We start from the raw sequence: 27,423 nt of genomic DNA on the forward strand, positions 1-27,423 counted from the left end.
AGGCCTATAAATTATTCAATACAATAATTCCGAATTTACATTCCCTGTTGAAGTTCAAACGAGGAAATGCGAATTTCACCAGATCCGCATTCTTTCCCCGAGTTGATTAATCAATTGATTAGCACATACGCGAACGCACATGGGCACGTACACAAAGACGTTTCGCCAGTCAAGAAAATAACTATAATTTCTATTGGAACTAATTTTTCTTATTGATTCATATGAAACATGCAATGACTTTAATCAAAAACAATCTTTCATACTAAAGTAATTTTTAAAAGGAGTTAATTTCTGTGGTATGTAAAATAAACCAATATAGAAACGCATATTGAGTAAAAAATATTGTTCAGTACAATATCGATTGAATGGATATTGTGGAATATTCAATTTGTTATTTTATAATCAAGTGTCATCTAGTTTTATTCAGGAAATACGATTTTTTTTAGCATGTAACTAACAATATTTAAAGAAAACAGCATTTTATACGTGACATGATAAGAGTCTATCTCTGAAGTTCGTAAGAGCAAACGTGAAAAATTTATATGGGACTCAGTCGTATCCGGACGCTTTATTACATTTCAAAGAGGCAAGTACAACAGAAAGCTCTTCGGGAGCGAATGGATCATCCAGCAATTCGCTATAAATTGAAGGTTCGGCATATGAAATGGTTACAGGGTCGATCTGATTGTTTAACAGGTCCCTAAAACGTCAAGCCCATATTGACAAGGATGTCATAGGCTACCAGAGTGATAGAGAAATGTGCTCTATGTGTAGTACAAATGAAAAGGAAACCGCCGTGCACGTTTTGGCTAAATGTACCATTTTGTCCGAGTTGCGTGCTTCGTATTTGGGCAGTGGCTGTACTCTTGGAAGAAAGCCTAGTCAAACTTTTAAATGAGCCAAGCCTGCAGCTAATAAAATTCGCTCGTCACGCCTGGTTTTACCACCGGGAACTGGTACAAGAGTTCTATTTTTGATTTATTAGAAGAAATTTTGATTTAATTAATGATATATAAATCTATCTTGTTCTTTTTTCACCTGATTATTTTATTTTATTTATTTTTTTGGTTTTTGTTTTCTTTTTCTTTCTAATTATATTTAAAAGCACAGAGAATATTATTATATTTTATTGGAGGGCTGGCGATGACCTCAGCTGTTTGTCGGCCCATAAACCTTCCACTTTATATATATATATAGGCTATTTTATTATCTTTTATTAATATTTTATCAGTAATCTCGACCCCAAGCAGACGGATATTCCATTTCTGTAAATACTTATCCTTTTTTTAAACGGGTATGTTTCGTTATATATAATCTATTAGGTTTCGTGGTCCGATTGACCAAATAAATTCTTTTCAATTAATTTATCTTTAATTAAGGTTTTGGTTGGGATAAAAAAGTCAGTGTCATGAGCGGGATTCGAACCCATGACGATTCGGCTAGATACGCCGCTGCTCTACCATTTGTGCTATCGAGACTTAATCCACTCGGACACCAACTTCCCATGTCAACCCCACAACCCCCAACATCCAAATAGATTACACGACATTTCAAAAATGGCAAAAATACGGGAAAATTCAAAAGGTGGGGTTGAGATGGGAAGTTGGTGCCCGAGTGCATTGAAGCTCAAATGGTCGAGTTGCAGCCGAAAGTAGTGAGTTCGAATCCCGCTCGTGACACTGACTTTTTTATCCCAACCCAAACGTTAATTAAAGATTAATTAATTGAAAAGTTATTTATAATACTTGTCAAATAAAGTATTATTATTATTGTTGTTGTATTTTATTTTTTTGGGATTTCCCTTGTCAATTCAATCCACTTGTTCTTTTAAAGAGATTTTCCAGAGTAAAAACCGCAGCAACTTGGAGGTTTGACAGTGGGGAATTTAAACAAACGAAAACAGCCTCCTGCATGGAACTTATCACAACTGAGTAGATAGAAATGCGAAAAATTGGCCGCGTTCTCACGTGCTTGGTTGGGACTCGTGGAATAATCCTATTTTGAAAATAAGCTGTATCAGGACCATTAAAGGGATTTTATTTACTGTCTGACTAATATTTGCACTGTGATTAGCGTTCGCATTGTCGAGATCTTTTGACTAATTTCCACTCGAAAAAAAAATTGCTAGAGGCAACTTTGATAAAACACTTGACGACAACTGCGTGGATTCATTGTTCTTCAAAGGTGTCGTCATTGCCTCCGAAACTCGCGCCTCTTGAAGATAAGAAGAAATAAAAAAATTTGGAAGATTTTCAAATGGCCATTACCAATATAGCCTCCAATTTTGAAAGATTTATTTTTAACGTTGACGTATTATTTGATAATTTCAGTAAAAAAACTGATTCACGAACACTCTGGATCAAGTTATCTTCTTGAAAAAAACTAATTCAGTTTTTATTTCCAAGGTTTCGACCTTTTTTAAGGTCATCATCAGGGCCTAAATTAATTTCCCATTATTATAAACAGATTTATTTTTCAGTACAATTGATTTAACTATCAATGTAACCTGTAAAACAATCTTAAATTGTCGTATTAAGTATTTTTACGGGCGATCTCAAATTTCCTTGATTGTCGGACTCATTTTCAGTCCTAACAAAGCCAAATTTGAATTTATTGAATGTTGTATATAGGTTCTTGTCTAGTAGATGTCCAATCAACTATATTGATCGAACAAATCACAGAATACAAAATAAATTTATAGTTATGTTTGTGATTGTAACAATAAATCCAGAACTGGTACCGGACTATCAAAACAGTCAGTATCCTAAAATTCCTGATTTTAAATGACAATTTCTATAAATATTTTGTCTTTATTTGTAGATTTTAATTTACTTTACAAGGCTGGGTATTTTGTTTGATGCAGCTTATAGGCAACGTGTAGTTATCATTTGGGTCCGTTTTCTACTCGAATGTCTAGTGTACGTGTGCAAAATAGCGAGAATAAGCGGGCCAGGATGTTAATACACCATGGAAACCACCATTTAACTTTCAATAAACGTTTTCCCTGTTCTTGTATGAAACCCATAACAAAATTGGATCATTCGTTCGATTCTGATTTGACTTAGTCACCCCGTGGGTCCGCCACGTCTTGCTCCTCCTTCACGATTATAAGCGAAATAGTCGCTATAAAATTTCTTATCGTTAATTTAATTTTAACTTTTAATTAAATTTTAACACCGGTACAACTGTTTTATTCAGCTTTGAAGCAACTTGTAGACATATCGAATCTATCTATTCACGGAGAACGGCGAGAATAAGCGGACCGGGATGTTCAGGACCTATCAATGATTATTTTAAACGTTAATTATTTTAAAACCTAACATAATTTCTCTTTTTATCATGACCTAATTAATTATGAAACTGAAAGTCGTCTGATTCAACTTACGCGGATGTCACTTTTGGGTCCGCTATGGTTCGCTGCTCCTTCCAAACCATCCAAGAAAGAAAATATTAAATATTTTATTTTTATCACACCATTGGGTTTTTTTGTTCATTTAGTAAAGTTTTTTTTCGATTGTTTTGATAATACATTACTCTGATGAATTGAAGCCATATTATTAGGTTTTATCTCGTGGATCAATCTACCTTTGTTTATAAACGCTTTGTATTTATTATAAATTTTATTGTTTTTTTGGCATGAACAATAAACAGGTTATTTTTATCCATTTTTTGATCAGTGGATGGCTTTTCACTTTATAGGAAAACGCCTGTATCAATTACTTGCTATGTAGGTTAATCACTATTAAATTTTAAATTAAAAATATCTCGAAATAATAAATAGGTTTGATGTAAAAGCAGTAGATGAGTTATTATCGTGGTTGCATTAGCAGTAGAAGTCGTTATTCCGGTTGGCAGGAAAAGAAACGCATTTTGAGGTCGGGAAATTTTTCCAAAGTGCATGATTTCCTGCATTGGACGATGTAATTTTATACATGAATTTCAGAAGGGGTTTTATTACAGGCTTTGAAATCGAAATTATATCGCGAAATATGAGTTTTTCTTCTAATAGAAGAAGAAGGAATACGTTTTTTTCTTCTATTTCATCCGCTTAACAAGCCTGGAACTTGAGCTTGTTTTCACTTAATCATCAAGTCCCAGTTTTATAGCAGACACTCAAAACAGGAGAAACCTGAAAACGATAATCACAGACTTGCAAAACATCCAGCACTATAATGAAAAACAGAAATTCAACTTAATCTTATATTCCGTTGTTTTCGACATAAAAATAACATTAAAATTGGCGGGGGGGGGAATTGCCGGTTATTTTTCCAGCCGCTAATTCACCCATTCGCAGGGTTAGGTTAACTGCCTAGAGGAAATAGCCTCTTCTCCAACCCACCCCGGGGTTATTTTCAAAAATGCAATTTTTCTTCAGTCGGCTCGACTACTGCAGTTTTAATTGAATCGCCGGCTTTTAATTTATTCTTTGCTAGCATGTTTAAAAACTCCTTTCAGATGAAAAAATAAAGAAATGTTTTAATGACGAAATCGCATGTTAAATTAGCGCACAATTAAAGCATAACACAGTCGGTTTAATTTGTAAAAAATAGTTTAAAAATCAGAGCCACTTTAAGAACTTGCCTAAGGATAGGGTCAACTTATTTGAACATTTTGATTTTTGGCCAATTTTATATTGCTCTTTCCCCGGAGAAAGATTAAAGCCGCTCATAGAAACAAAAAGCCTCATAGCAAACCATAAATAAGACAAAACACTATCAATAAATTACCGATATAAGGAGAGCTTTTGAAGAGAAACCTCCCTGTTCCGCGTATTTCAGGACTCAAGCTATGATAAAATCCGGAGAACATATACATAACAAAAAACAATCCTCTCAACCTAGTTTTTAGAAATATAATCCGAATACTATGAAATTTTAGAAATAAAAGCCGGTGTTTCCCAGGGAAACGACTTAGAACGCATCCTGTTCACTCTACCCCTTATCCGTTGAAAATAGTACCGAAACATCAAGCAAACCGGATCGATAGATGGGCACAAGATTGAAACATTAAAATAAATTAGCACAATTTGGTACAAATTAACTTTACAGACAGAAAAATCATAGACAATATGAAAAAATGAAACTGCATGACACTAGATTATGAATTAAAATGGAAAGCACAATTTTTAAAAAATCAACAGGGCTTAAAGCTAAATTGCTAAGTTTAACTAGCTAGTTTATTGTGGTGTATATATTAATCAACGTGAAATTTTTGGATGAAAGTTCGCTGAAAAAATGGATGAATAAAAATAAAAATATATTGAAACGCTTTTGTTTATAAAAAGAAACACAGTAAATACAAATAGAATATTCCATATTTTACCCGTGGACGCAACCCTTACACAATAAAAAAATTACATATTTGACACCAGATCTTTTTTTAACTGTTTTGAGTCGAAATTGCCATTTTCGACAATGGCCATTCAAATTTCACCTTGTAATGAACGAAAAAAATATATCCATTGTGTAAGGCAAATAAGACGTCAGTTTATAATAATAGAAATTTTCTCACCGGGCTGGTAATCCTAGGTCCGGCAATTTTCGTATTGTTGGGGCACGGGATACGGCTTTTTACCATTTTAAAGGAAACAATTCAACATTTTCAAAAGCTTAGGAGGTTATTTTACAAGCGCAATTTGTTTTATTTGTTCATTATATGTATTATATATACACACTCTTCTTTTCGGCCTGCTAGCAGTGTTTTATCATTTCTTTGATGCATAACCCTTTCACACGAGATTAAAATGTCTTAAGTCAATTAAAATACACATTAATTTTATTTGAAAGATCATCTAACCTAAGTTTGGCGGGTCTTAGACGTTTTGGATATATTGCAGACACTCCACCCCTACAACTAAGCTAAAATTATATACAGCCTAAACCTCCAGTTGGGAGCCCGGAAAGGAGATATTCACTTTGATGCTTGCCGTCATTCACGCTAATAAATACATTCACGCACTGTAAAACTTTCACATTCACTATAAACCTTATTGACCAGTTAACCGAATTGATTCGACAGATCTGTGGGTACTCGATATTCGACACCAACATTGTCCATACACAATTGACCACCCACGCAAATAAAACCATTCGCACAGTTGGTTAGTTTGAAGTAAGCGTTTTTTGACGTTACGCCAGTGACTATCATCTATATCAGAGTTATACTTTATTATATTTAATTCTGTACTAAAAATGACGTTAGTCGATTGCTAAAACAATAGATTTTTAATTAATCTCAGAATTGTATACAATTAAAGAATCTAAAAGAAACTTAAAATAAATTCACACCTAAAACAATAGAATTTAATAACAGTCAATATTTTAGAGTTAGTTCACTGTTTCTATATTCTTACATTCACTAAGATCCATCACACTTTTCAAAGGTCGAAAACAAATTAATATTAATTCATCAATTTAGGAAGCCATGTGAGCCGTACCAATTACATTTAAGTAATCTGTGTAAACACTTTTCTTTAAAAAAATTTTTTTTTTGCTTTTGCTGTGCATGTAAGAATTTCGATTTTATTATGTATCAGAAGATTTGTTTTTTTTTTCCAAAGAAAAGAAAATAATAAGCAGGTTCTTATTACAAGAGATAAGATATGTGTATATAAAAAATTTACATTAACCAAAAGATTCTTACAGTGAAGTAGGCCAAAAAATATTTTGTTAAAAAAATCGAATTCATTTTAAGCACTCTTTAAAACCCTTGGATACAACTTTTCATGACTAAAAAATGCGTTTTTGGAATTATAACTTGATTGATTTTTGATATTGAATTTCTCTGATGTACAGTCTTTCACATAAAAAGTTCATAACTCTTCTGGATCTTCCCAGAGCCAAGGTTATTACAACTGTCGAAGAGCCGAATTTCTCATTTTTTTAGACTCGTACGAAAAATGTTTAGACTTTGACATTTTAAGCGAGAAAAATAAGAATGAAATCAACAAAAAGTTCTCAGACCTTTTATTTTATATCTCCAACTTGAATTTATTTATGATGACCGGATTTGAGTCATTTCGTTCAGTTTATGAGTTTCTAAGCCCCTGTAAAGTTTCCTTGAGATCAGTGGACTCATTCCAAAAGAATAATCGTTTATGTGATTTTTGAAACAAAATTTTAGGCATTTGGAAGGTGAAAAATCCTTTTATTTCGAAAAATTTGCTTTTTGGGCTGGGTGATGATGATAATTGATACTAGGAAGTTGGGGGTTTTCGGTCCCCAAGCACTGCAGCAATATGGCTTATTTTATTTTCCCAGTTTCTGTTCAGTGCAATCGACTCCATCCTTCTCCTAAGAAGTATTAGGTTATTAACCGTTGCTGCTGCAATTCCATTTCCTGAGTTTTCTTTGTATCCAGGTTAATTGAATTGTTTCAGGCCCAATATACGGTCTTGCAGATTCTTCTCCGGCCAGTATGTCTGCTCTCTTACCCAAAATTCCTTTGTATCATGGTAGCCAAGATATCATTAGGTTATTGTTTTCCCCTACTAACTAATTTTGATGTGATTTTCTATACGCTAATGCTTTAATAGTTGCTTGGCTATCAGATCTTATAAGGATTTTTTTGGCAAGTGTAACCATTTGTAAGAATTTTTAAGGCACAAGCATTGGTGGCTAGTATTTCACCTTCAAAGACCGAGATGTATTTCATTAATGATTTTAATTGCTTTGGCTTGTATAAAAAACGCCTGATCCAGTTTTGGGATTTGGAGCTGGGAAAAGGAATATCAACATTATTCCTTGGGGGAAAAAAACAACAAATTTTTAACCTATTTTCCTAAATCGTTCGATTGCCCTCTTTTGTAAACAAGACGTCCATAGCCCCCACCTTGTAAGTACAAAATGTAAGGAATCACTGTTATTTATTTATTTTTAATATAACACTAAATTGTTTAATAATCACTCACTAAAGACAAAACAAGATGGAAATTTCATCCATTGATCATTTTTTCCTGAGGTAAACGCAATGTTTTTAGCTTAGTAACGGTATTTAAAATTACTTTGCTCGCAAGTAAAAAAAAGTATGTGGTATGACCAACGGTAATATTACGGTATGGCCGATTTGAGTCTATTTACACCCCGCGAGGTCAAAAAAAATGACATGACGTCCGTGTGACATGTTTGATCTGCGATCATCAAAATTCAAAATTTGACGTCAATACATTTTACTAATATTGAAAGTAACGGTAATTTTGCCGAATACCTTTAAACTATCTAGTTTTTAAATTCACTAGTTTTCGTGGTCCGCTTGACCAATCAATTAAGGTTTTTAGTTGAGATAAAAAGATAAAAATTCAAAAGGTGGGGTTGAGATGGGAAGTTAGTGTCCGAGTGGATCGAGGTCACGATAGCTCAAGTGGTAGAGCAGCGGCGTATTTAGGCGAAGATCGTGGGTTCGAATCCCGCTCGTGACACTGACTTTTTTATCTCAACTAAAAACCTTAATTAATATCTAGTTTTTGTTGGTATGACGTTGATATTTATTCCAATTAGTTTGATTTTTCTTACCATAAAGTTAAACATTTCCAGGTCTAGAAAGCAGTGTTAATTAGTTATTGTTGTTAACTCTTCATACTTAAAATTAACGCTTCGCCAAAACCACGGGGCAATTTTACATTATTAAACTACTTTACCGGCCTTGTTTTGTTGTATTTAATGACCCGAGTTATTATCCTTTCTATAATTACTTTCGTTAGACAGGGAAATCACTCGACATGTAATGAGACAGAACTGGAATTTAACTCAGTTTACATCTTGGATTACACCGACGTGCGAAAAATTTACCATTCAAATAACGAAACCTGGCAGTCGTGAGACGTTAAATGGTTATGCCAGGAAAGATTTCCATCTAGGAAATGTGCCAAAAAAAAAGACTTTCTCCTCAAAAATTCCGATAACATTCGCTTGACGTTTTAAAACCAAACCAGTATGTTGCGTTGTGTTTATCGCAGGGACGTTGTGCAACAAGACACTCCTTTTCTAATCTGCCGGGTATTTCTTGCTATTCATTCTAAATTTTTAAAACCTCTTTGGCGACATTTTATTTTGTGTATATTCAATTTACCTACGCTCTGTTTGAGAGTAAAACCCGAGAAGTTTCCTAGATATGGGAATGGCATCTGGCAGCAAAGGAGATCCTTCATTTGCCTAATCATCAAATCTTACGTCCTCTAAAGCACTTTGTACTCGTCTATTCATTTCATTTTTGCTTGCTTTCCCCTTTTCTTCTTACTTTAAAAAATGTTCACAACTTCAAACGCATCGTCCTTAACCTTGGCTTCTGCAATTGATAACAAGGTAAATCTCCAAAAATTCCAATGTACAATGACAGCCACCCCCTGTCTACTTTCATCGCACCTCGTACATTCTAACAATAGCGTGTAATATCTTGGACTACATCGAAACAGAGATTAATTTCAATATTGTATATTAGAGGTCGCTGTTTAGCCTTTTGTTATGTATCCATAAAGTAGAGTTAGGAAGTTTCCACTCCACAGGCTTATAATCGACCTTTTATTAGCTTCTATAGCCCTCCAGATACCTTCAGTCATGTTTTCTCATCTGAGCGACAAGCTGGAATTGTAATACAACTAAATATTATATTAATAAATACTGTAAAAAAATTATAAATTAGTGATGAATTTGTGTTTTTGATTAATTAATAAAAATAAAAATGATACAATAATAATAGATTACTAAATTAATGATAAAATTAATTACTAAAAAAATTAAATGAATTAATTTGATTAATTCGTATGACTAATATTCTCTAGGCACATATTTAAAATAGGAGGCAAATCAAAATCAAATATATTATTAATGGGTGTGTGGTGATTAGTGATCGTTAGTCTATGATTATTTGGAAATCGTGCGTTGCGGTCTGATGTGACGTAGGTTTCAGAAAAATATTTTCTTTATCGAGCCAACGTTTCGATCTTTGTTGAGATCATCTTCAGGGCCTGGGATTTACAATCATTGTTTAAATTTAACAAATACATGTAGGATGTGGAAAAAAGTGAATTTATACAATGCAAAAAAAATTTACATTCAATAAGTATTTCTACTCACTCAAAGTGTTACGCAGAAAACAAACACTGAGTGAGTAGAAATACTTTGATTGAATATAATTTTTTTTTTGCATTGTATAAATTCACTTTTTTCCGCATCCTACATTTATTTTTTAAATTTAAACAATGTTTGTAAATCCCAGGCCCTGAAGATGATCTCAATAAAGATCGAAACGTTGGCACGATAAAGAAAATGTTTTTCTGAAATCTACATCACATCAGACCGCATCTCACGATTTCCAAATAATTATTAATGCATTCATCTCCATGTTCGATTTTACATTTTTTTAATTTCAAATTTCTCAAACCATTGTAGTTCACTGTGTAATGCTGTTGTATTTAAATTGATATTGTGTATTGTTTCATTTAGATGGTCCTTAAATTCCGAAAATTTGTTCGATTTAGGCAAGGTTTTGAGAGGTTGTTTATAACTTAAAAGTGAACACGTACCTCTAAAACCGTCTTGCTTAAGAATTCTATCTACTTTTTCTGTTAGTTCACCAATGTATGGTAAACATCGAAATCCTAATGATTCATTTTTGGTGGGGTGGCCGAGTCCAATTGTTACTTCTTTTAAGGATAATTTTTTTATTCTTTTAACTGGTAACCTATCAATAAATATTTCTTGATACCCATTGTTTTTAGCTAAGGTGTTAATATATATTATTACTGCATTTATCTCCACACTCGATTTTACATTTTTTAATTTCCAATTTCTCAAACCAATCTAGTTCACTCCCTTTGTTTAAACTGTGTGACAGTATTTTACCCTCGGAGTGCCGGTGTTGTAAGTCGGGTTCGAATGCAGGGCCGCTGGATTCGAACCCGGGACCTTCACCTTACAGTGATGAGCGCCATGTCTACGCCTAAACCGTTGCGGCCATCGACGCCCCCTGTAACACTTTTGTATTTAAATTTAAATTGAAATTGTGTTTTGTTTCATTAAGATGGTCCTTAAATTCCGAAAATTTGTTCGATTAAGGCAAGTCTTCTTTAACTGTTGTTTTAATTTCTTTACCGCTTAAGTTGTCAACCATGTCTTTAGGTTTTGAGAGGGTGTTTCTAAGCGAATATGTACCCTAAAAGCTACTGTAAAACCTTATTTAAGACTTTTACCAACTTGTTCTGATTGTTCACCAATGTATGGCAAACAACGTCAGACGCCATGACACGAATTCTTCTCACCCAAAAAGCTGCTGATTTCATTTGGCTCATCGACCCTATGTTAACACACCTTTTAACATCTGCTAACTATAAAAAGAATTATAAACTATACACATTATAGCTAAAAACAATTGATATCAAGAAATATTTATTGATAGGTTGTTAGTTAAAAAAAAAAAAAATAATAATAATTTTTAAAAAACGTAACAATTGAACTCAGCCACCCCACCAAAAATTTATCATTAGGTTTTCTTTGCGATACATTGGTGAACTAACAGAGAAAAAAAAGTAAAATTCTTAAACAAGAAGGTTTTAGAGGAACGTGTTCACTTAGGAACATCCTCTCAAAACTTTGCCTTAATCGAACAAATTTTCGGAATTTAAGGACTATCTAAATGAAACAATACACAACTTAAATACAACAGTGTTACACAGTTTCAACCAAGGGAGTGAACTAGAGTGTTTGAGAAATTTGAAATTAAAAAATGTAAAATCGAACATGGAGATAAATGCATTAATAATATAATAATTTTGATTTACCTCCTATTTTAAACATGTATCTAAATAATATTAGTCGTAAAAATTACTCCAATCAATTGCTTTAACTTTTTTAGTATTAATTTTATCATTAATTTAGTAATCTATTATTAATGTATCAATTTTATTAATTAAAAAAACATAAATTAATCGCTAATTTATAATTATTTTTTTACAGTATTAATTAATATGATATTTAGTTAATGATGGGGATCTATGGGTTCACTTTTACAATTCGTTTCAATTAATTAATCTTTAAGTAAGGTATTGGTTGAAATAAAAGAGACAATGTCACCAGCGGGATTCGAACCCACGACCATCGGCTAGATACGCCGCTGCTCTACTATTTGAGCTATAGTGACTTCGATCCAAATTGAGATAAGATGGTGTCCGAGTGGATCGAAGTCACGATAGCTCAAGTGGTAGAGCAGCGGCGTATTTAGCTGAAGTTCGTGGGTTCGAACCTTGCTCGTGACACTGACTTTTTTTATCTCAACCAATTCCTTACTGAAAAATTAATTAATTTAAAAAATTTATTTGGTCAATCGGATCACGAAACCTAATGGATTTACAATGCATGTCGAGAGACGTGGTGGTAAATTCTTTCAACCTGATGATGAGCTATAAGTTTGAAATCCGAATTATTGAAAACAACTAACTGTGATTAAAAACTCTCTTTTTATAAAAATTGACCACCTTTGGTAATGTTTATCAGCCATTTGATTACCTTTCAATCCTTGCATCTTGTTGATAACCTAGTCAGTAGTAAATTCTGGCACGTCTAGATTCGTGCTAATTCTTTATATTTAAAATATGAAGTTGCTTCCTAACCCTAAGAATTTTTCATTTTGGACAGTTTGTTAGATGGTTCGTATATCAATCATAACTCTTAGGATTGGAAGGGCTTAGTTTATCTGCAGGTGTTTAAATCTTCTGATTGTACTAGTGATACAGTTACATCACGTTAATTTACGATTTAGCCACAAACCTATTTAATGAAAAGGTTACACTTACAACATTTTTAGATTGAAGGCCATTTATACAAACTGGTTATATCATTAGCATACTTCAAATTTAAAGTATAAAAATATTGTCAGGGTACAAATTAGAACTGATTTGGTTCATTATGGCATCTCTCATGAATATGAATCATAAGATTCTTTCACGCCAAAAACAGCCAAACGTCAATAGAAACTTGAATAGAAAGTGCGTGTGCGTTCTTCCTCCAACCCACACAATGAAATAGACGTCTTCTTTAAATTCAATAACCCCGGTCCGAATACAAAACAGAATGGGCCGCCACATCTGTTTTTACGTTGGGCAATATTCAACTAATGAGTGAACAGATCTGTATAAATGGAAAACGTTAAGATTTAATGTATTCGGGAAGAGATTTCATTTACATAAATCAAAATAAAGGCAGGGCAGGTAGATGTGGAAAGGACAAAATACTGAAAATGGGTGGTTTTCATTAGTGTAACAATGTGGTCTCTGAACCTCTCCTCCCTCAATAATCCTTTTACCGTGTTAATCAGTTTAACAAAATGTCATTTAGCTTTTCGATTCGTCCTTGCCCCATTGTCCTGAGTTGTGTTACTAAATCCAATAACTTCCTCTGCTCGTTTTATACCGAAGGAAATCCATAACTCAACGAAATTTTAAAAAAAGGTCAATTTCGTTTAACCCAGTTAATTAATATACTTAATATATCAGGTTTATGTCAGTTAGAATAGAAAAATTAAATTGTATTTGATTTTTGAAATGTAAGTAGTTCATTACCTCAACAATAAAAAACAAATTCGCTAGTTTTAGAGGTCCGCTTGACAAATTAATGTATTTTAATTAATTAAAGTTTTTAGTTGAGATAAAAAAGGCAGTGTCACAAGCGGGATTCGAACCCACGATCTTCGGCTAGATACGACGCTGCTCTACCTCTTGAGCCTTCGTGACCTCGATCCACTAACTTTCCATCTCAACCCCACCTTGTGAATTTTCCCTCCTTTTTGCATTTATCTCACCTAAAAACCTTAATTAATTGAACTATATTAATTGGTCAAGCGGAATTTAATAAGTAAAACTGAAGTATATCTTCACTAAAGCTCTCCGTGGCCATTTCATTTGTCGCCGAGAATCAAATAGATTACACGACATTTGAAAAACGGCAAATTAAAAACCTCAGTTAATTGAAATAAAAAACAAACTTTGTAGGTTGTTCTGTGGGACGTAAGTCAGTTGGACAAGCTAACATTATCTTTAAAATTGCACTTAAGACACATTATTTGTTATTATCCAATAGCTTTTAGTTTTCCACGATATCTTGGTCTTCTTACTAACTTCAAAAAATATTTCCTAAGAAGTAGATTTTATCTAGCGTCCCACCCTCCGGACTTAACCATCGCGATCGGGCGACCAATAAAAAAACACGATTAAAAGAAGGCGGCAGGATCAGCAGGGAAGCGTTTACGGATGAAGAGTTTACATACATTTTGTAAAAAGTGAAAACAAGGGGAAATGACTATGACATTATACATCCTTGAGGCAGAGGGCTTAAGTATATTTACAATTTTTGCTAATTTGGCCTAAAGAAATAAAGAACAGTGGTGAAAAATTATTATAAAAACCACTTGCAGTAAGATTAAATAAATTATAAGTACAATAGGCTCAGGACACATCGCCTTTCTATGACTCGAATTGTATATTATCTAAATTAATAATTACACTTGGTTTACCCCTCGATAGCAAACTTAACTTCGGTATCAACACTTGTAACAAGATTGATAAAGAGAAGTGTGCTATCAAGACTCTGTTCCCTTTAATGTGTAGAGAATCTGGGATGAGTCCCCAAAATAAACTCATTATATATAAAACAATAGTTAGACCAATGCTGTTATACGCCTGTCAGGTACACAAGTAACACCAATATAAAGTGCCTACAAACTATTCAAAATAAATTTTTAAGGTTAATAACATCCTCTAAAAGAAGTGCTCGTATAAGCTATATGCACGAAATTTTAAACGTATCATACATTAAGGATAATATCAAAAGGATAACTAGCTCCTATGAACGTAGCGGGGAGAGCATGATGAAGGAAGAGATGTTAAGAAAACTTTTAACAGATAACAGATGAAGAGAACTGTTAATACGAGGATCTCGGATGATCTGAATCGAAAAAGGGACACCCGATTAAGGATAGGTCATGCAAATTGACACACGAACTCCTACTTTTGGGTAGGTAAATGAATGTGTCTGGTATGTAGAGAAAGGTTGCTCGATTGTTGAAGGGTGCAACTCCGTGGCTCCAGATAGAGAGCGTGTAGGATTGCCACCCGATATGAGAATCGTGCTTGAGTATGGCGCTAGTATCTGGATCCCCTATTCCGATTTTTGGAAGAAACGAGGTTGTTTCATTGAATATAGTAATGATAGTTTTGTGTCCCTAGCGTGAATGTGATTTATTGTTGTGAATGTGTGAGCAAGTAGGGCCAATAAGTATATGTATGTGTATATATGTACATACAAGTGCATATGTGAGCTTATATAAATTTAAAAATTCGTTTACAGGCAATTGAAAACAATGAAAATAAGATGTAAAATCGTCTGAACTTCATATGAAAGATTACATGTTTTTATTTTGAACATTGTTAAAATTTTGAATTTGGTTAAAAACAAATTTCTGGGAGGATTTTTTAAGTCCTGAAACATTTTTCCCTGGATTTTGACCCAGGAGTTAATCAAGTGTAACCAAGTTTCTTCCGGTACTTGCTTAAGTAAGCATCTGTGTGTCATGGTTATTTTTACCCCGTATCGCATACGTGTGTGCAGAAGAGCTGATAATTTAAAGAACTTTGAAAATTTATTGTTTTTGTATTTTTTTAAGTCTTAATAAAGTTATAAATCCCAATGTAGTTTTTTTTCCGACCTTAAATTTATCGGTTGCTTGTTACTTCCGAGCTACAGGTATACACGAGACACCGTTATCATTTATCTTTTTCGTCCCTGGGATGTGATAACACGCGATGGTCGGGGAAAAAAACTCTAAGCTCTACAAAAAAAAAAAAGAAGAGGAATTTAATGCAAATTTAAACAGCGCGGAGTTATTTAGAGCCCCTGTATTTTCTTTTACTATCAAGACAGGTTTGCTGATTTCCCCACTTCTTGTGACATTTTTGCTGTTTTTTTTAATTGCTTGGAATCAAAATGGTAAATCGTGTAAGCAGAGGGTCGCACCTACCGCCGGCTTTCTCCAAGGACTTAACAAGAAAAGGCGCTTTCGAAGTGAACGTTGTACTTTCTTAAAGATTTCTTCTTCGTTTGTACTCTCGTAAAGATTTAAAAATCAGTTTAAATTTCACCAACAATTCAATCAAATTTCCAATAATGAAATATTTATAAAATACAAAATTCGAAAACAAGTATAATTTAAAAAAGACTCTCTACTGTTAATTGAAGCTTAACACAAACAAAACAAAATATTGACATACAGAAAAAAGATTTGAGGATAATATACTATATAAATAGATAAAAGGATGAACGTGTAAAAATTGACTAGTGAATATCCATATAAAAATGTTTGTAGTATTGATAGCCGGCAAAGTCACTATTTTCATGGCACATTGGGCAATTTTCCTTTGACTAAACCTAATTGTATATTAAAAATCAGGAATAAGGCAAATTTGAAAAAAAAAACTATTAGTTTCTTCGTCGATCTTTCGAGGAATAAATTCCCATTCATCAATACTTTGAAACTATTATTAATAATTGATAAGGCCAAGAAATAAAAAAGTCAATTTGTAATGTTAAAACATAGTTTTCAATCATAATGAATTTTCAACAGCCGTCCGTTCCATCACAATAATGATATAAATTCAGTAAAAAGTAATACGTATGTTGGCTATACCGTACGTTGGATAAATAGGATGGAGGTTATCCTTCTGACGTAGAATGGTCAGGAGTTCAGTTCAAAAAGGTTTTGTAAAAATTAACGTTTTATTAATAATAAAAACGTAAACGAGATCAAACACGGTATTTTCAATTTATATCATTTATCCAAAATTTACCATTACCATTGGTAATTCATGATTTTTAATATAATATGATAATACTGATTTATTTCAAATAAATATAAGGTTCAGTTTATATTTCAATAATTTAATCAATTTCTAAAATTTCGGTATTATACTTTTATATTCAAGCCTTTGCTCAATTTTTCAAGATTACATTAATACTTGAAACCCCTAATTTTCATTATAATTGATTATTAATTTCGAATCTGTAACAAGGAGTATTTGAATAACAATAAAATCTTATCATCATAGGATTTTTCCTTTAATTTAAAATGTTATCTTTTTTAATGGTGATACCCCTGGCTATTTGTACACTGGATCGGATCAAAAGTCAAAAATTGTCATCATTGTTGCTATACTATCGGTACAAATATTTTTTACCAATTTTTCCCACCCGGTATTTTGAAACTTTTCTACAATATCGGGTCCCTATAGGGTCCCGTCGGTCCGCTCGGTCTCGCCTGGCTTTGCGAAGACACGTGCAAAAAGGGAAGAAATGTTAGGTTCGCAATGTTAGCTAAGAACTTTTTTCGAAATAGAAATTTATCTAAGAGATAAATCATGGGAATAGAATCGTTTATTTAATTCAAAGATGTTAGACCTAGAAACAAATATAAATATAAATTGTCAATATTTTTTAATTAAACAATAAATTGCGTAGGCAAGTGATCGAAGGTAAGTGGTCTTGGTTAACCAATAAAAATAGATTTTCCTCTTCTTTGTTTTTCTTGTGACGTGGCATATTTGTTGGACCCAACTATTACAATCTGTACAAAAACACTGTAGCCGTTAATTATTTTTTGGGTGTAGATAAAAATAAGTGCCTTCTTAATTCAGTGATTAATAATAATAATATATTTTTATTGCAAAAAAAGAAAAGTTATAAACATTACATAATTTATAATTTAAAGTTAATTTACGGCATGGAGGGTATCCAGCAGGCTNATATATATAAAGTACTTTGACTATGGTTAATTCTTTTGTAAGAGAGGCTCGATCTTGGATTAGAGAATCGAGCGACCTCTGGGCTTGGTATTCAGACTCGAGCAGCTTGAGCCCCTCCTGCATCTTTTCTTTTATCCTCTCAGCAGTTGGCTAAATTCAGCGGTTGTCGAGGATATAAGCAGGGAGAGGCACTGGCAAACCAATTAATGAAATCGCCTGGCAGGCCCAAACAGGGAAGTTATTTAAGGGAAAATTATCAAAAAACGACTAAACTTTCAAAAGAAATTAATTTCATAAGAGTTATATTTTATTATTGAACATATGCAACTAGGTATCGCTCTGTTCAGGAAATTGTAGTCGTGTAGTTTTCACTTTGGTCTGTGTATCCTCGCTGTTTTGGCGGTTTTTCAATTTCAGCGGTTGTCAAGGATATAAGCAGAGAGAGGCACCGACACGTACCCACGCACTGAAGAAAGTGCAAAGCCGAACGCGTCAACACACCCAGAACAGCAAGCATAGGCAGACGAAAATCATTAGGAAAGATAAAAATTTGCAATTATTAAGGGTAACCGTTGTGTCCTGTTATATATGAAATAAAATGACTTCGATATTTCCATCTGTTAAATCTGCTAATGTATACTAAACCCCGAAGTTAGGCCGTTTACGATCAGATGTGCCTATCATCGCTGTTTTGACAATTTCTTTTTCAAAGGCTATCCCTTAAGCACGGTGAGGAACCGACAAAATAAAATGATCTTTCGAGATTTTTTTGTAATAAACGTGCCAATTGTGCTATTTACAAACTGTTGTTTCGCCGTTTACGATCATTTTAGTCTGCCTATCCTCGCAGTACTGGCCATTTATTTACCTTTTTTCAAAGGCTGTCAAGGATAAAGCTGGGAGAGGCACTGACAAAATAAAATATTTCCATGTGTACTGGAAACTGTAATTGTATCGTTTTGGACTTTGGTCTGCCTACTCTCTGTCAGGAGTAGGACAAACCTACCACTGAAGCAGATGAAAAGCCGAAACACTTCCGACAGACCCATAACAGCGAAGAGGAAGTAGCAAACATAATGATCGGAAACGAAGAAGTTACAAGAATTTAAAGGGATTACTTCAATACGGCAACAATGCGTTAAATAGGGGTACTATCATAAATTAATTATTCACAAAAATGATTAAACTAACCGAATTTCAGGTGTTTTGATAAAGAAAACTTTTTTTAAACGGGAAAATTTAAACAAGGGTAATTTTTAAACGAATTTTTTTATCTTTCTACACATGAGTAGGTTATTTGTTCACATATGATTTATATTGAAAATGTTTACTTGTTAATGTTTTATCATTGTTGACAAAAAGTTTGCTTTTATTGCGGAATGCATTGTTTCAACTTCAATAAAAACGATTTCAGTACAAGGAAATTAATTTGTTTTAAAATTAATCTCCAATGGGTTTTTCTCTCCCTCTCCACTGATAAGGTCCAGTCGAAAAGTGGCCAACAAAATCCTCCAGAATTGCCAGAACCTAAAAATTGAATCGGTTCGGAAAAGAAAGACTGAGATCGTGTATTATCTATACACATCCATTAGTCTTGTGATACTCCTCCGCACCATCCATTCAGAACCAGTCGGTACGGCCGTTATTCAACAACGCACACCCGGGCAGAAATTAAAGTTAATACATTGTTTTTATGTACGAGACTGGGCGGAGGATGAAAGGAATTCGAGGTGCGCCAGACTTGCCATTGTGCGGTTAAAAAGCGTTGAAAGGCCCAGTCGCACGTGATGCATTATATCTCCTTTGATGGATTCTTGAATCGCTAATATTCTATGAAAAGTCCCAAATGAACCGTGATCTGTTAGTCATCCGTATGTTCGAAATAGGGGGTCTTCCTCCTCCAATGCGAGCCCCAAGACCTATTCATAATAATTTCCTCATAAAGTTTTGAATTTATGGCCCAATTAAAAATAAACAATCTTAAATGCACATGTACCATATCCTCGGCATGTTTTTCTCATAAAAAGAAATTATTTTTATCAAAGCTGTGGATCATACCGATTAACCTGCTATACATAAAAACTGTTTGGTTTTAATTATAAACTTGTTTAAAATGAACTATACAAAACAAAAATTTTCGTAATTTTAATTATATTTTTTAAACATATACTTCGAGACAAAGTTGGTAATCTAATATTTCGAAAGGTATAATTAGGAAATCTTGCAATTCCTCGTTCTTGACTTTCCTGTGGTATAAATTGCATAATCACCTCGCTTCCTTGAATTTAGAAGGAAAAGGATCTCTCCGAAATAACTTGGATTAAGGCAATTAATCATTTGACTGGTTGCAGTTGTAGAAAGTTTGAAACATTTAATGGATCGAGTAACTTTTTCGAGATCTCTTTTTTTCCAAATCAGTTCATATCATTGTGTAGTTTATTATGAGTTGTTGTTTATTTGATATAAAACTAATTTTCTTCTTACTTACACAGGATATTCTTTTGCCTAAGCACAATTTTGAACAATCAAATTTTAAAATTACCAATTACGTTTTTAGTGTAATTCCCTACTTATAGTCTACTTAAAAAAATACTGGGAAATGCCTAATTACATGTGGACAGAATGAAAAATCAATTTTAGAAATGTATCTCGGTGGTTTCCAATCTGTTTAATCACCCATTCATCACTGTTTTGGTACGTAATTCGCTTTTAGGACAGTCCAAATTTTTATTATTGGGTACATATCGATGTCTCTCCCTGCTTATAATCCTGACAATTGAAGATGGCAAATAAAAATGGTTTATCGTAAAAAGTATTCGACAGTCATGTTGAATTTATCTTTTCATTTTTTGGTTTTGGTATGATTTGAAAATAGTCCTTTAGGGTTATAAGCAGGTTGAGGCACCGTAAGTATCCCTCTACTTAAGATGCCAAAAAACTCGAACTCATCCCTCGACATTAATTTTTAAGAAAGTTGCGGTCATAACTAATATATGTATTTAAAGTATTATCTCAATCGTTGTAATTGTGTTAAATGGGTTATTGTCATATTACCATGGTAGGAACTACGAGGACGAGCTAGCATGATTTCCAACTGATAATTGGCCTATCAGACAAATTTCGTACCTCGTTGCCCCATCTACTATTCAACTGACAACTACCGAACAGGGCAAACCGCCGAATTTCTGACATGAACTATAACATATAGTATGGCAGAGTAGAACAGTGATTTTTCGACATTTGACACTGCACATTAGTGGATCCGTGTCGTTGCCTTTCCCTGCTTAATACCTTGACAACTGAACATGGTAAGGAAATGCTGAACGGCCATTGGGTCATTTATCGGGTTCGTCTTCACTGGCGGGTTTGTTGAACTACCTAAACGCGTTTTGGCATCTTCAGTGAGGAAGGGAGAAGGAGATGGCTTCAGACAAACAAATTTGTCAAAGATTAACGAGCTTTTAAGTTAGTGTTATTGGATTTGTTTATTCATTTTTTTAATTTAATGTTTTTAAACGTAATTTGAAGATAGCATGCTAAGTCTCAACTTATTTTGACAGACCTGAATCCTGACAGACCAAAACAGCAAGGGCAGACAGATCAAGTTCGGATACGACCTAGCTGCTACAGGTTAAACACCCTGCGGACCTTTAGAAGAAATATCACAATTTCAAAAATGTTAAACCAGGTTTAGAAGAAGAAGATAATAAGGTCTTGACAAAAAAAAGATTGCTTTTGCCCTGCCGAAATTGAATTCTAATAGCTATCAAATTTGCTGAGTTTGCCGTCCCGTCATCGCGTTTTTTAACATTTCTTCTGCCGCCCACCCACATCCGCCGACGTTCCTTGTGTATTTTTTTAATATCCCTAGAAAATCGCTTATAAAACCTTCAGGCTCGAAAACAATGGAAGCCGTTATCCGGTCCCATGGCGCGTCGAACGTCTGGAGATTTTGTTGTTGGACATCTTCGCCTTTCGTGCCTGGGTTCCGTTGACCCCGACGAAGTGCAAACAATTCTTCTTAGATAATTAACATTCGATATATTATCTCTTACATTACCGACGCACCATTATCTAATAATTTCTTCTCCCTGGCTCCATTATCCGCTTAATGGTATACGGCCGGATAATATCAAAAACTAGTCTAATGGTATACCATTGGCATTTTTTCTAATAGGGCACTTATTTCTATTATGCATACGTACGGGGTTATTGAATCTGAAGAAGACGTATTAATACGGTTTGGGATCGAAGTTGAACAGACGCTCACCGCGGAAATGATTCATGTCAGGAATGAGGAAGGCTGACTTATTCCTCTTCAGATTTCTTTAGAAATATTTTTGACTGCCGTAGATTTGTTTATAATCTTATTATAATCTTCTTCGCAATTTTTTTAAAACGAGGAATTATATAAATTTATCGGTTCCAGTTAGATTATTAATAACTGTTTTGGGTTCTCCTACTTTCGCTGAATCTATTTCCTCGTACCTACTTACAAGCAATTTATCATCAATCGCTCGTTTGTATCACCATTTAACAACAAATTTGTCTGTTGCAGGAGATGGATGTGTAGAAAAACCCCTTTCGACTCTCTGGAAAAGCTATCAGGGCTCATGCAAACCGGACGTACAGATGAAGATGACGGTGACGCAGAGCGGCCTGAAGGCTGTGACCAAAGAACACGGCCTCACGGAATACTGGAGCCACCGGGTCACCTACTGCGCCGCCCCTTCTGATTACCCCAAAGTCTTCTGCTGGGTGTACAGACACGAGGGGAGGAAGCTAAAGCAAGAGCTGCGGTGCCACGCGGTCCTATGTGCGAAAGAAGCTCACGCGAAACGTATGGCACAGGACCTCAGCTTCAGACTGGCCCAAGCACTTATCGAATTCAAAAGGGACAAATTAAGCAAACAGGTAAAAATTTGAATGATTCCTATAATCTATCATAATATGTACTGACTGAAAGTCCTACTAGTCTCATTTCTTGATATACTATTACTACCAAAACTTGGGTGGGTTCAGGTTTCCTACAGTACTGATACTATGGATGTAGTAAATGTAATTTTAATAAACTAATCATGGTCATTCCAAGTGAATTATAAAACCAATATGACATAATTTACGATAACAATTTAAAAATGGAATTTCCTTTTGTACGTGAAGGTCGATGAGAAGGCTCATGATAGAGGTACGCATGGTAGATTGCTTTTTGGATATTACTACTTTTTGACATTAAAAAATTCAAAGAATAAAAACGAACAAAACTTTCTCGACAACCTATGAAAAACCTTCTGAACTGTAACTACATTTAGCGTATGACAATTTCCAAAATTCGTTCGCGTATATTTTTCTCCTAATACTACAATAACACGTTTAACAAATACAACGTTGTATGAATACACTAAAAAACTTTCAATCGAACGTTAGTCGAGGTTGCTTAGTTGTTTCCGATCATATTTCTCTGCTGATCTGTTGTTTTGATGCGTCAGGAATATAAGCAGGGAGAGGCAACGGCACAAACCCACTATTTTTTTTTTTTTTTTTTTNCTTACAGTGATGAGCGCCGTGTCAAAGACTAAACCTTGCGGCCACCGACGCCCCACAAACCCACTATTCTGGATTGTAAATAGCCAAAAGGTTCAAAACTTGGCTGACCTCAATAAAACATAACATTAGGAAAAGTTTTACATAAGATCTAACATGCATTATAGACTTTAATGTTTATCGGTCCAAAATATCGGATAAGAAAGGACATTTTATCTTTTACTGATCACGTATATTTGGATCTTAATAGCACAATTGGGGGGCATCGGTGACCGCAACCGTTTAGGCGTTGACACGGCGCTCATCACTGTAAGGTAAAGGTCCCGGGTTCGAATCCAGCTGCCCTGCATTCGAATCCGACTTACGACACGGCACCCCGAGGGTTGATATAACCTCTGCTGTTGCGAACCCTCGTAAAAAAAAAAAAAAAAAAAAAAAAAAAAAAAAAAAAAAAAAAAAAAAAAAAAAAAAAAAAAAAAAAAAAAGCACATTTAACACAATAAAACTGTTGTATAAATACACTAAAATCTTGCAAATTAGTCCAAGTGTCTTACATGGTTACGATTTACAGTTTTGATCTGTCAAGTATTATAAAGCAAAATGTCCTCAAGACCCATTAGTCACACCATTAGTAAAAGTCTTGTAAGGTCAAGATGGATGCTGGTCGGCTAGTCGGTTGTATGTTGAACTGGCACTGGTTGGGTCCGTCTATACTCGCTGTTATTTTAAATTATATTCATGCGATCAGTTCCTCACTGAAGATGGCTCAAAGATGACACGCGTTTAAAAAACATCAAAAACAGGCGATTGTAGACGGACCCATTAAGTGACCCAGTACAGGCTGTACTAAGATCTGTCTACTGTCTATGATCTAATGTGCATTATAGTTCCTTGATGTTAATCGGTCCAAAATATCGGATAAGAAGGAACCTTTTATTGTTTGCTAATCACTTATAGTTTTATCCTAAAAGCACAATAACACGATTGCGTGAATACTGTAATACAATTTCTTTTGGTTATCTGTGCTTAATACTAATTGTTTATTTCTTTTTTCTATTTTAGAAAGCACGTTTGTCTTTGGCGAATGCAGTTTACGACAATCCCTCGCTCCCGAGGAGGAAGATCCTTCTTTCGACAGGCTCGCAGAACTACAGACCTCCGCTGGAGCGGAGTAAGTCCGCGCCGAAGCTCATGTCAATCGAAGAAAGCGTGGAAGAAGAGGAGGAAGAGACAGAGACTAGGCGGAGCTTCAGGAGATTTCGCCCGTTCCAGCGGACGCTGACCGAAGTGGACGAGATCGACCCCTTCAAGAACGGTGTTCACGTCGAAGGCGAATTCGACTCGCACCTCCTGGAGGAGGTGGTGGAGGACCCTGGAGTGAACGACAGGGTCAACAGGATGTCCTGGGCCGGGGAGGAACTCCTCGAGAGCGGTTTCCTCGAGCCAGAGACCCTTGAAGCGGCGTTCGCCAAACTCTACCCCCAGGCCAAAACCCAAGACATGCTGGAGGACTACCTGGAAGACGAGTCGACGCCGTCCCTCCAGAGCATCTCCTCCGGGTCGGACCGGCCCCATAAAACCCCTTACGACCTCGATTCCCTTTCCGAAGAGGACTCTGACGAGAGCGGCTTCGTCGAGGTATCGGCCGATGACAAAATCAGGGACCTGCCTCATCACCAACTCGTCAAGCCCTGCTTACACACATCTAAGTCAACAAGTTTAGAAGTATAAGTTCGCAGCCATTTTTATCGATGTCTACAAATTCAAATTTAAGCGATGTAATAAGTTTGCATTCTAATCTCCATTTTTGTGTCTAGTCTATTTAATTTTTCTGTGGAGAAGTTAGCTGTTTATAGTTTTACCCGAAAAGAACCGTTTGCTGTCCCGGGTCAAACCGAACGTCATCAAACCACAAATCTTCATAATTTATCCAAATACAAACGGTTTTCTTTTAATTAGAAATTAGTCACGGTTCATCGCGTGTAACGTTAGCCGGAGGAGGCTCCCCGAACCGATGAAAAACCGATCCGTCACCGCACATTTACTGGAAAATGGCTCGATAAAGAAAATCCCCGGCCGGGTTGATCGATTGATTTCACGGTCACGCTACCGGGGAGTGATAAAATAAAATAAGATAAAAACGAGGTGAAATTGTATTATTCCGGCGTCGCCGTGTTGACAAACCAACGGTGTACAATCGATCATACAACTGGCACAGATATATGTAACATACATTTTACAAAGCTAAAAATTCTCGTTGCCCATCTTGACGACCGTCATATATAACCGACATATTTCTTTTATGGTATTTGATTGCGAGAAAATGGGTTACGAAAAACATTTAAATCACAACTGTTTGAAAACGGCACAAAATCCGAGGCAAAAAATTGTCGTAAATTTTTTATACAATTCATTCTAAAGTATAAACAATTAACATTAATTTATTAAAAATCAGTAATTTTCAAAAGCTTCAATGTAACAAAGATCGGTCGGGGTATTAAATGATGTTTGTCGTTGTCAGTAGAATTTTTCTTTTAGACTGTTATCGCTGTACCTGTTTTATTAGAAATACAGATCATTTTTGGCACTGCGTTTTCGTTTTCTATAGATTTGCAATTAATTGCCCCCCCAACACAATAAATAATAACTTAACCGTTTTTATTTAGGATTTGAATCGATGACCGTGTAGTAGGATGTTTGAAAAAAATTATTTATTGTTATTATTACGTTATATGTTTTTTTAAAGTACATTTCATTGTATACAGTGTAATTTGTGTTTATTAAGTACAATTTTGTGAATTAATTGAATATAGATCCCCTAGGCGACTTCTAACCAAACCGTCAACCAATGTGTACATAATTATCACTATAGATTTTTTTCTTTGTAATTTTTTTAATGTGTTAATCCAATTGTATTATTACTGGATTGATCGAGGCGTTACCTATTTGTCAATCTTTTGATTAATCGACTTAATACATATTGGTAATTATCGTACCTTTAACTTCGTTGTTAGAAGTTTTATTTGTACTATTTTCTTTAATTATTGTATAAATAACTTAATTGGTTTACTTTAAAAAGAAGCGTATTGTTTTTTAAATTGTAATTTTTGTATGTAAATATATTAAAGTAATTGTATATCTAGGACATTTATTTAAAACGATTTTGTTTTGTAATTATTTATGAACATCATAATTCGCCTGTTATTAGAATTGTTAATAAATGTAAATAAAATTGATTAATATATTTAACCAGTTTGTTTTATGTTTTACCTTTATTAGTATAGTACAAAGATCAATTTCCTAATTGGTTTTGGATTTGGATCTATATAAGCTCACGTTCACATCCACCCCATAAGCATACCACTTCTCGCAGTCCACAAGCAATTCCAGTTTTGTAATTTATTATCAATTACCGGCAGGCGACGAGAATCAGTCACCTTGGGTATTGGCAAGGGCCAGAACTAAGTCTTATCAGTTCAGCTACCGAGGTTGGTCTTTTCGGGTGCTGTCAACAGCTAGGTCAATTCAGCACCCACCGCATGAAGTTCCTAGATCCCAATTTATTCACTCATTCTTAAATACCTTCTCATTTACATACCGTTCTCTCAGTTAGGGCGAACTCGATACACCTCCATCATCCTTTACATGTACTACATACATTTCTTAATTGAGTTTCCATGGGGTATTCAATATTCCGCCACCAGCCCTCTTATACTACACTCACGCCAATAGATACATTCACTCTCAACACCTGCTATATACAACAAAACATTCATGTTCCTAATTCGAAAAAAAAACAAGCAGTGAAAATTGTAATGTCACGTTTATTGGCCAATATTTTGGTGCAGGATGGGTAATTCAATTTTCCTCTCTTCAAGTTCTATTGAATATTCATTGCGAGCGGTGCTATAATATAAAAATAATATGAAACTAGGCCATTGCTGATTGACATTTAAATAACAATCATTTCAAACGTATAAATATTTATTTATTTAGACATATGTACATTTAAACGGAAATTGCACAAACGTTGCATAGAAGAAAAATAATATATTTTTTAGTATAATCAAAAAAAAATTAAAAGGTCATTAAACCTGGCA

General features: G+C 34.5%; 1 protein-coding gene across 1 annotated transcript in view; it reads left to right on the forward strand.

Moving 5' to 3' along the window:
* LOC106664895 (protein FAM43A) overlaps positions 1-26,565 on the forward strand; it is a 97,172-nt gene extending 70,607 nt beyond the window's left edge. Inside the window, exons 2-3 of the mRNA XM_014390961.2 lie at positions 22,338-22,693; positions 24,386-26,565. Coding sequence (XP_014246447.1) covers positions 22,338-22,693; positions 24,386-25,054 — 1,025 coding nt within the window. The 3' untranslated portion in view covers positions 25,055-26,565. The remainder of the gene's footprint in view (positions 1-22,337; positions 22,694-24,385) is intronic.
* Positions 26,566-27,423: the final 858 nt, after the last annotated feature.

The sequence above is a fragment of the Cimex lectularius genome, unplaced genomic scaffold, assembly GCF_000648675.2.
Source record: "Cimex lectularius strain Harlan isolate CLEC.00 unplaced genomic scaffold, Clec_2.1 scaffold137, whole genome shotgun sequence".
In the NCBI taxonomy this organism is placed as follows: domain Eukaryota; kingdom Metazoa; phylum Arthropoda; class Insecta; order Hemiptera; family Cimicidae; genus Cimex; species Cimex lectularius.